We start from the raw sequence: 11,716 nt of genomic DNA on the forward strand, positions 1-11,716 counted from the left end.
GCACATGCTAGTCGGAAGGAACACTGGATGGCACGTGAACATTCACAGCATCATCTCCAATATTAGATATAGATCAATCTCTATTCTTCTCCTGGATTCTACTGTAGACTACATGTGTTTTAACAGGATCCATAGTAATATTCTGACAAATATGATGAAATTGCAGATTACCACTGTTTTAGAAAGGAGGAGGAGCCTGTGTTCATCTACATAAAAGACAAATTTAAATGTAATTTAATTAAACTGGACACTTCCCTTTAATGTCTAGTACTGAACTAAGTCTGTGTCCAACAATGAATGTCATTGTTATTGTAATCTATAATCCACCTTCTCATATCACTGCCTTTTATGATGAATTTATCCCCATAGTTAAAAATACTGGCTGTATACAGTGGGATGGTGACTTTAATATTAATTGTTCCAACAAAAAACTAAAAACACTGATGACAAAATGTAACTAGAATCAAATGGTTATTAAAGGACCTCTGATCACCAGACAGACTCTAAATGACTGTATTAATAAAGCAGAACGTATCACGAGGACCTGACAGTTAGAAAATTGATTAAAAATAGGTTAAATTACTTTGGAAAATCTGATAATAGTGATAATGTAAAACTGGTCATTCCCAAAACTAAAGCCTCACAGTTTGGAAAATAATTAAATAGTTTGGATTTGATGCAGATGATGACTCTGGAGAATGGAGATGATTTTTATAACTTTATGACTAAATCTATTATGGATTTGATGGCAAAAAATATGCAGCAAAAAAGTGCAGACAAAATGATTATATTATGGATTAATATTGAACTAAGAAAACTGATTAAATCTTCAGATCTAGTTCTGATGAAATCCTTAAACACAAATCTCATTACTGACAATCTAATATACAAGATATATATAAATATATAATATGAACACCTGCTTCCTCCAAATGTATCAAAGTGCATATTTAAGCCTCTGACACATCTTATCAATCTTTTAATTACAACTTGTAAATTACCTGCTGCTTAGAAAAAAAGCTGTTATTGTCCCAATATTTAGATCAGGAGCCCAGGACTGATTACATATCTATTTATATATCTATCTACACCCATATCTATTTTATTTATACTGTCAAAAATAATTAAAAAACTGTAGCCACACAGCTAGCTGACCACCTGGAGGCCCATTAGTTTCTGCACCCTCAGCAGTTTGGTTGTCAGGCGGATTACGCCACTGAAATAAACTGCTGTTTTATAGAAAATCTGAAAAAGTCTAATGACGGGGAGACGTGGTGTGGGCAGTGTTTTTAGATTTAAGGAGGGGCTTCCAAACTGTGAATCATGACTTTCTTCTGTCTAAAAGGTCATCTTTGAAAATCTCACCAGAAACAATAGAGTGGTTTACATCCTACCTCCATTTCAGATCAACATGTGGCTCAGGACGAATCCACATTTTTAAATAATCAAATGGGCGTCCCTCAGGGCTCTGTACGTATGGCTGCCTACAGACGTGTTGTCTGTACATGTGGCTGTGTACAGACGTGTTGTCTGCATGTGTGGCTGCGTACAGACGTGTTGTCTGTACGTATGGCTGCCTACAGACGTGTTGTCTGTACGTATGGCTGCGTACAGACGTGTTGTCTGCATGTGTGGCTGCGTACAGACGTGTTGTCTGTACGTATGGCTGCCTACAGACGTGTTGTCTGCACGTGTGGCTGCGTACAGACGTGTTATCTGTACATATGGCTGCCTACAGACGTGTTGTCTGTACGTATGGCTCCCTACAGATGTTGTCTGTACGTATGGCTCCCTACAGACGTGTTGTCTGTACGTGTGGCTGCCTACAGACGTGTTGTCTGTACGTATGGCTGCGTACAGACGTGTTGTTTTCATGTGGGCGACCGTGGCTCAGGTGGTAGAGGGTCATCTTCTGATCGAGAGGTTGGGGGTTCGATCCCAGTACCTGACTATGTGTCGAAGTGTCCTTGGGCAAGACACTGAACTCTAAGTTGCTCCCAATGGTCGACTAGTGCCTTGCATGTCAGTGATTGGGTGAATGAGCTGATATGTAAAGCTTTGAGACTGTTTCCGTGGTGATAAAGCTCTATATAAATCAAGTCCATTTACCATTTGAATTTTAGTCATTTTATTTTGGTGTTTTTTTATGTTGCTTTAAAAGTGCAATAGACAAGTCACATGTATTTTTATAGCGTATTTCATACACAAGGCAACTCAATGGGCTTTACATGATAAAACATTTAACAGCTTAAAATCAATAAGAACATTTAAAATCATCAACAAACACATGACATCATCACACCAGTCTGTCATTGTCTGATCCGTTAGATCTGTGAAGATCAGCAGGTCTGGTCCTGGTCAGTAGATGATGGAGATCACTGAGAGTTCCAGGGGCCACAGTGGGGGACAGTCACTGCTGTGGTATCTGTCATTGTGTCCTTGGGCAAGGCACTTCACCTACACTGTCTAGTATGAATGTAGTGCGTGAGTGAGTGTTGGTGGTGGTGGGAGGGGCCTATGGTTCACTATGACAGCCTCGCTTCTGTCAGTCTGCCTCAGGGCAGCTGTGGCTACAGTAGTAGCTTACCACCACTAAGTGTGAAGTGTACTGAAAGAATAATGCCTTAATTCTGTAAAGCGTCTTTGAGTGTCTATGATAAAGTGTTATATAAAACACATGACATCATCAACATGACCATAAATCTCTATCAATCATACACAGTAGAGAGAAAAGTTCCTTTAACTTTGATTTAAAAATGTTCACATGTGATGCTGACTTCAGCTCTGCTGCAGTTTGTTCCACTTCTTTGCAGTATAACAACTAAACACAGCATCACCATGGTTACTGTGAGCTCTGGGCTCCACTATCTGACCTGTGTCCATAGATCTCAGAGACCTGCTGGGTTCATACCTGACTAACATCTCACTGATGTATTCTGGACCAAACCCATTCACACATTTATAACCAGCAGCAGAACTTTACAGTCTCCTCTGAGGCTGACTGGGAGCCAGTGTAAGGTGTTCAGACCTGAGCTGCAGCGTTCTGAACCAGCTGTAGATGTTTGATGAAGACCATTACAATAGTCCAGTCTGCTGGAGATAAAAGTTTCTCCTGATCATTAAACCTTTCACTGTTACAGTTGTTGTTCAATAAACTTTTCAGATTTGAAATTGTATTTTAATTTCAGATCCATTTTAAACATACATGAATATATCTGCTAATTATAGACATATGACACCATTAAGAGAGTTTAACACAACAATGGGGACCCCCTCATATCTGTGGGTCTCACTAGATTTAAAATCAACATCACTGATAAACATATTGTGAAAATATCCAAAACTATTAAAAATAAATCTTAATTGTTTTAAATGAATTACTACATCTCTGCTGTACATACGTGTGATGATCTCCTGCATATCATACATGATGACATCATGGAACCAAGCAGCTCCCTCAGCCACAGAGGTCATTGGTTCTTTATACAACCAAGGATTACAAATTATGGACCAAAAAACAATCCCCTTCCACCGCTATAATATACTCAGGAAATATCATTTAAGTTTTGAAAGTTTTAATAACTGATATTCTCTTAAACTAATATTCAAACTAAATAATAACCTTTCAGCAGAGCCACTAAGTTCATTTATACAGAGACAAAGCAGCACCAGAGTTACCAGTAGCACCTCCAGTAATAAGTGAACATTCTCCAGTTATAGATCACGTTGGTCAGTGTGTTTTTATCAAACAGTAGAACTCATAACCTCCACATCTCACATGTATCAGTTTAAAATGTTCACGTTGTGCTTTTATATATTTTATATCTATAGAGAAACACTCAACCAGGGATTAGCATTAGCATTAGCATTAGCTATAATACTGTGTGTGTGTGTGTAGGATGGACGTGTGCAGTAAGCAGCCTCACCGTACGGCCCCAGTAGAGCACTCTGTGCCTCAGTGCTCTAGAGCCAATGGATGGAGTTGGCCCCCCCACCCCTTCCAGCTGCTGGCCTGGACCCTCTACGTCTTCTTCACCATCAGTGGATTTGGAGTGTTTGTCCCCCTCCTGCCCCAGCACTGGGTCCCTGCTGGATACATAGTATCCTTTATTCTATAAATACATACTGTATATAAATATATATCAACCACACACACATTCTGAATCATTCACACAACATATACTATAATATACTAAATAAACTAAATAAATATACTAAATATACTAAATAAACTAAATAAATATACTAAATATACTAAATAAACTAAATATACTAAATATACTAAATAAACTAAATAAACTAAATATACTAAATAAATATACTAAATAAACTAAATAAATATACTAAATATACTAAATAAACTAAATATACTAAATATACTAAATAAACTAAATAAACTAAATATACTAAATATACTAAATAAATATACTAAATAAACTAAATATACTAAATATACTAATAAACTAAATATACTAAAATACTAAATATACTAATATACTAATAAACTAAATATACTAAATATACTAATAAACTAAATATACTAAATAAACTAAATATACTAAATATATACTAAACTAAATAATATACTAAATATACTAAATAAACTAATATACTAAATATACTAAATAACTAATATACTAAATAACTAAATATACTAAATATACTAAATACTAAATAAACTAAATATACTAAATATACTAATAATATACTAAATAAACTAAATATACTAAATATACTAAATATACTAAATATACTAAATATACTAAATAAACTAAATTAACTAAATAAACTAAATATACTAAATATACTAAATAAACTAAATAAACTAAATATACTAAATAAACTAAATAAATATACTAAATATACTAAATAAACTAAATAAATATACTAAATAAACTAAATAAACTAAATAAATAAACTAAATAACTAAATATACTAAATATACTAAATAAACTAAATATACTAAATAAACTAAATATACTAAATAAACTAAATATACTAAATAAACTAAATATACTAAATAAATATACTAAATATACTAAATAAACTAAATATACTAAATATACTAAATAACTAAATAAACTAATAAATAAACTAAATAACTAATATACTAATACTAAATAAACTAAATATACTAAATATACTAAATATACTAAATAAACTAAATATACTAAATAAATATACTAAATATACTAAATAAACTAAATAAACTAAATATACTAAATAAACTAAATATACTAAATAAACTAAATATACTAAATATACTAAATAAACTAAATAAACTAAATAAATACACTAAATAAACTAAATAAACTAAATATACTAAATAAACTAAATATACTAAATATACTAAATATACTAAATAAACTAAATATACTAAATAAACTAAATAAACTAAATAAACTAAATAAACTAAATATACTAAATAAATATACTAAATAAACTAAATATACTAAATAAACTAAATATACTAAATATACTAAATAAATATACTAAATAAACTAAATATACTAAATAAACTAAATATACTAAATAAACTAAATATACTAAATAAACTAAATAAACTAAATAAACTAATATACTAATAAACTAAATAAACTAAATATACTAAATAAACTAAATATACTAAATAAACTAAATAAACTAAATAAATATACTAAATATACTAAATAAACTAAATAAATAAACTAAATAACTAAATATACTAAATAAACTAAATATACTAAATATACTAAATATACTAAATAAACTAAATATACTAAATAAACTAAATATACTAAATATGCTAAATAAACTAAATATACTAAATAAACTAAATAAATATACTAAATATACTAAATAAACTAAATATACTAAATATACTAAATAAACTAAATATACTAAATAAACTAAATATACTAAATAAACTAAATATACTAAATAAACTAAATATACTAAATATACTAAATAAACTAAATATACTAAATAAACTAAATATACTAAATATACTAAATATACTAAATAAACTAAATAAACTAAATATACTAAATAAACTAAATAAACTAAATAAACTAAATATACTAAATAAACTAAATATACTAAATAAACTAAATAAATATACTAAATAAACTAATAAACTAAATATACTAAATAACTAAATATACTAAATAAACTAAATAAATAAACTAAATAACTAATATACTAAATAACTAATACTAAATATACTAAATAAACTAAATATACTAAATATACTAAATAAACTAAATATACTAAATAAACTAAATATACTAAATAAACTAAATAAATAAACTAAATAACTAAATATACTAAATAAACTAAATATACTAAATATACTAAATAAACTAAATATACTAAATATACTAAATAAACTAAATATACTAAATAAACTAAATATACTAAATAAACTAAATAAATATACTAAATAAACTAAATAAACTAAATATACTAAATATACTAAATAAACTAAATATACTAAATAAACTAAATATACTAAATAAACTAAATAAACTAAATAAATATACTAAATATACTAAATAAACTAAATATACTAAATAAACTAAATAAATATACTAAATATACTAAATATACTAAATAAACTAAATATACTAAATAAACTAAATATACTAAATAAACTAAATATACTAAATAAACTAAATAAATATACTAAATAAACTAAATAAACTAAATATACTAAATATACTAAATAAACTAAATATACTAAATAAACTAAATATACTAAATAACTAAATAACTAAATAAATATACTAAATACTAAATAAACTAAATATACTAATAAACTAAATAAATATACTAAATATACTAAATATCTAAATAAACTAAATAAACTAATAATACTAAATAAACTAAATATACTAAATAACTAAATATACTAAATAAACTAAATATACTAATATACTAAATAAACTAAATAATAATTATACTAAAAACTAAATAAATATACTAAATAAACTAAATAAATACACTAAATAAACTAAATAAACTAAATATACTAAATAAACTAAATATACTAAATAAACTAAATAAACTAAATAAATATACTAAATAAACTAAATAAATACACTAAATAAACTAAATAAACTAAATATACTAAATAAACTAAATAAACTAAATATACTAAATAAACTAAATAAACTAAATAAACTAAATAAACTAAATAAACTAAATAAACTAAATAAACTAAATAAACTAAATATACTAAATAAACTAAATAAACTAAATATACTAAATAAACTAAATATACTAAATAAACTAAATATACTAAATAAACTAAATATACTAAATAAACTAAATATACTAAATAATACTAAATATACTAAATAATACTAAATACTAAATAACTAAACTAAATATACTAATAAACTAAATAAACTAAATAAACTAAATAAACTAAATAAATAAATATATTAAATAACTAAATAAACAAATAAACTAAAAACTAAATATATTAAATAAACTAAATAAACTAAATGTACTAGACCAGGATGATGACATAGGGACTGACACAAACAAAGTTTCCACAGTGTGTGTGTCCTAAACCTCGTGTCAGTGCACAGGTGTGATGTTTGTGTGTCACCTGTGTGTACACGTCATGGCTGTGTCCGTGGACCCCGCAGACCACAACGTGAGGAAGAGGAGGAGCAAAGAACATGTGCCTGTGTTTGATCGCTCACAGCACACACACGTCATCGAGAACTGTCACTGCTACCTGTGTCAGGTGGATGTGTGAGTGACACACAACTACACACAACTAACATGAGCGACCGTCATTGGCAAGTGTCACACAAACATTTCTGCTGCCTTATTGTTAGTCAAGTTTTGTGTGTGTGTGTGTGTGTGTGTCCCAGAGGACCAAAGTCCAAACACTGCAGTGCCTGTAACAAGTGTGTGTCTGACTTTGATCATCACTGCAGATGGCTCAACAACTGTGTGGGAGGACGAAACTACAGGTGACACACACACACACACGTTCAGGGTCTGATGTGTGTCACGGTCTGATTATAACCCTAATCCTAACATAATCCAATAAATAAATAAAACACGTGTCTGTTCACTTTGAAAACAAAAATTCATCTCTTGGTAGTGCGCTTGTGCACGCATGAGCACGATGTGAACTCAGACCATGACACAGGGCCAGACGTGTGTCCGTGGTGCATTCATGGTGTGTGTGTGTGTGTGTGTGTGTCTCAGGTTGTTCCTCCACAGCGTGGTCTCGGCTCTGATTGGAGTTTTCCTGGTTCTGGTTTTGTCTTCTTACGTCTTCATTGAGTTCTTCATCGACCCAACAAAGCTACGCTCAGACACACACTTCCTGGGTGTGTGTGTGTGTTTCAGGAACCAATGACAGTGGAGAATGGTTCCTTCTTCTCTCTATGATAACACTGTGTGTGTGTGTGTGTGTTTCAGGAACCAATGACAGTGGAGAATGGTTCCTGTTCCTTCCAGCTGCTCCCCTGTCCTCTACAGCTCCAGTGGTTCCATCTTTAGCTGCTGTATCTGTAGCTCTGAGTCTCATCAGCTGTCTGCTACTGGCTCACCTGCTCTGTTTCCACCTCTACCTCAGTAAGTTTCTACTTGTACCTCTACCTGTACCTGTAGCTCACCTGTGTGTGTGTGTGTGCAGTGTGGAACAGACTCAGTACCTATGAGTACATAGTTCGTCAGCGCCATCGTGTGGACGGTAGAGAGAGAACAGCAGTGAAGGAGCCCAGTGTGCTGAAGGTCAGAGGTCATTAGTGTGGGTGTTATTTCCAGATCAGTGTGTGTCATGTACTTTGTTTTGCCTCAAGGATACAAACTATTCAGGGACTCTGGGTTATACCAACCCTCAGCTGGACCTGGAGGAATCTGTTACTGCAAGGGCGGAGCCAGAGTGAGCACACACAACACACACACGCAAAAAACTTTAAAGTTTTGTATCCATGAAATCAAAAGGAGTTTGAAAGTGTGTGTGTGTGTCAGGTTATTAGCTAACGGCACAGTGAGGAGAACATCTAGTCCTATTCAGGAGGTGGAAGCTCTGCCCACTGTGATGACATCAGAGCTGAAGGGAACAACATGCAGACATGCACAGGTAACACACACACACACACATATGGTGGTGGGGGGTGAATGGAGAAAAGCGTTCTGGAATGTGTGTGTGTGTGTGTGTGTTTACAGAGGAAGAAGAAGAGGAGGGTTCATAGAGCTGCCCCCCACATAGCTCCGCCCCCTGACACTCCTACAGGTACAGCAGAAATAACACCAACCCTAGACACACACACACAATGAATTGATGTGATGATCTATAATGGTGTGTGTGTGTGTGTGCGTGTTGTGGTCCAACAGGCAGTGTTTCGCCCCCCCCTCAGCCACTCCTCTGTCCTCCCCTGGTCCATGTGCAGCCCGCGGCGCCCCCTGCTGACTACCACTCTGATTCTGCTGAGTCTTTAGAGGAGATCCCTGTGGCGTTGGCCAAGCTAGGCTCCTCCTCCTCCCAGAGGGGTGGGGTCAGGATGGAGCTGAGGGTTCAGAGATCGTGTCCTCGGACCCCCGCTGTGTTTGTGAGCCGTGGCGTCAGAGGGGGGGCCCTGCCCGGGTTAGGGTCACACAGCTGACCTCAGCCCTCACTTATTTATATTCTTATTTATTACGTTTGTGTATGTTTATTATCACATTTTTATACGAAGGATGTTTTCTACTGGTCTCCATGGTAACCAGTGCTGCACCACTCATTAACACACATTGCGTGTTACACACACTGAACCAAGGTTGACCACCGTCCCTGAAATAGGGAAATGTTCTTTTCTTATTTGGCCATTAAATGTTGCGTCCCACATTGAACCAATATTATTTTATATAAATTTATTAAGCTGGGACTTTATAGCATTAGTTGCGATTAATTAATTACTGAAAATGAATGCACTAAACAAAACCTTCTCATGTCATGTCATGTTCCTGGTATACCCATAAGGCTGATGCACAGACCACAACACAACAGGAGAACCAGAGGAGAAGTCGTTCATTTTAGTTTAAATAAGAACACTGGATGGAAAACTAAAGCCCAGTAGAGCTCTGCTAGCCTCAGCTAGCACCTCAATGCTAACATGTAGCAGCTAGCACCTCAATGTTAACATGTAACAGCTAGCACCTCAATGCTAACATGTAGCAGCTAGCACCTCAATGTTAACATGTAACAGCTAGCACCTCAATGTTAACATGTAGCAGCTAGCACCTCAATGCTAACATGTAACAGCTAGCACCTCAATGTTAACATGTAACAGCTAGCACCTCAATGCTAACATGTAGCAGCTAGCACCTCAATGTTAACATGTAGCAGCTAGCACCTCAATGTTAACATGTAACAGCTAGCACCTCAATGTTAACATGTAACAGCTAGCACCTCAATGCTAACATGTAGCAGCTAGCACCTCAATGCTAACATGTAACAGCTAGCACCTCAATGTTAACATGTAACAGCTAGCACCTCAATGTTAACATGTAACAGCTAGCACCTCAATGCTAACATGTAGCAGCTAGCACCTCAATGCTAACATGTAGCAGCTAGCACCTCAATGTTAACATGTAGCAGCTAGCACCTCAATGTTAACATGTAGCAGCTAGCACCTCAATGTTAACATGTAACAGCTAGCACCTCAATGTTAACATGTAACAGCTAGCACCTCAATGCTAACATGTAGCAGCTAGCACCTCAATGTTAACATGTAGCAGCTAGCACCTCAATGTTAACATGTAGCAGCTAGCACCTCAATGTTAACATGTAGCAGCTAGCACCTCAATGTTAACATGTAGCAGCTAGCAGGGACAATGGTCCTAGTAGAGCAGACAGTGTCTCCAATCCACACTGACACTCAGACAGGGTTCAGAACCAATAATAAATCCATGAGTGACAAATGAACAAAGTCAGTGATAAATGATTGTAGTGACAGTCGACCACTCTGTGGTAGAGGATGTGGGCGGGGCTAGAAGCACTGCTACAGATAGCATCTTTGAGCAACATCTTCTCTACTATGTATTGATGCCAATGGGCGAGCACTGTAGCTCCTCCCACTCAACGTTCTCCAAAATACGGCGCTTAGAGGCGTTTTCATCTTGCAAATATGAAGTCATTTTGAGCCAGAGTCTGTGCAGTACGGTCCAGTGGGAGGAGCCCTGGTAACACGCCCCACCCATTTAGTGTACTGACCTGATGAGTTACGCAGCCCAGCTACGCCACAAACGTAATTATCTTTCTCACTGGAAATTCTACCAACGTCTTGTTCAGATGATCAGATCATAGAGGTTAGAACTAGAACTAGGAGATCAAAAAAGAAAAGTTTAATGGCGTCTCAGCTTTCCTTCACACCGTCACTGATATTCACAAAGAGAGCTGTGCAGATCCACGGCTGTCAATCATCGTAATATATGACGTCAAATCCCGTTTTTCAACCTCAAATAACTGATTTAAAACAAAGTTGACAGAAAAATGCTGACTAGAACACAATGTATGGTGATAATAACTAATGATCACATCATAGTTTAGATTTGGAAAAAAATGATGTGACCAGTATTTTAACTTTACAGTTTGACCCACATCCATCTGTTATCATTGAGGAGGCGGGGCTTATGACATATACTGCAGCCAGTCAGCAGGGGGAGCTCTAACAATAAAAGCTTCACTCCACTGTGAGCGTGTCCCGTCCATTTTTTTTGAAGTCTA

The 11,716-nt window shown here is 33.6% G+C and overlaps 1 protein-coding gene across 1 annotated transcript; it reads left to right on the forward strand.

Annotated features, from left to right (window-relative positions):
* The first annotated feature begins 3,899 nt into the window (after positions 1–3,899).
* Positions 3,900–10,062, forward strand: zdhhc1 (zDHHC palmitoyltransferase 1). Its single transcript, XM_028440129.1, has 10 exons — positions 3,900–4,100; positions 7,568–7,743; positions 7,866–7,967; positions 8,209–8,333; positions 8,425–8,580; positions 8,642–8,739; positions 8,808–8,890; positions 8,980–9,091; positions 9,178–9,244; positions 9,346–10,062. The coding sequence occupies exons 1-10, from the start codon at positions 3,900–3,902 to the stop codon at positions 9,612–9,614; spliced, it is 1,389 nt and encodes a 462-aa protein (XP_028295930.1). The 3' UTR covers positions 9,615–10,062.
* The last annotated feature ends 1,654 nt before the right edge of the window (positions 10,063–11,716 follow it).

The sequence above is a fragment of the Gouania willdenowi genome, chromosome 3, assembly GCF_900634775.1.
Source record: "Gouania willdenowi chromosome 3, fGouWil2.1, whole genome shotgun sequence".
Classification (NCBI taxonomy): Eukaryota; Metazoa; Chordata; class Actinopteri; order Blenniiformes; family Gobiesocidae; genus Gouania; species Gouania willdenowi.

Coding starts and splice junctions, on each gene's coding strand:
- zdhhc1 (XM_028440129.1), top strand. CDS start 3,900: ATGGACGTGTGCAGTAAGCAGCCTCACCGTACGGCCCCAGTAGAGCAC. Junction 8,740..8,807: donor AGGAGCCCAGTGTGCTGAAG/GTCAGAGGTCAT, acceptor TTTTGCCTCAAG/GATACAAACTATTCAGGGAC. Junction 9,092..9,177: donor CAACATGCAGACATGCACAG/GTAACACACACA, acceptor GTGTGTTTACAG/AGGAAGAAGAAGAGGAGGGT.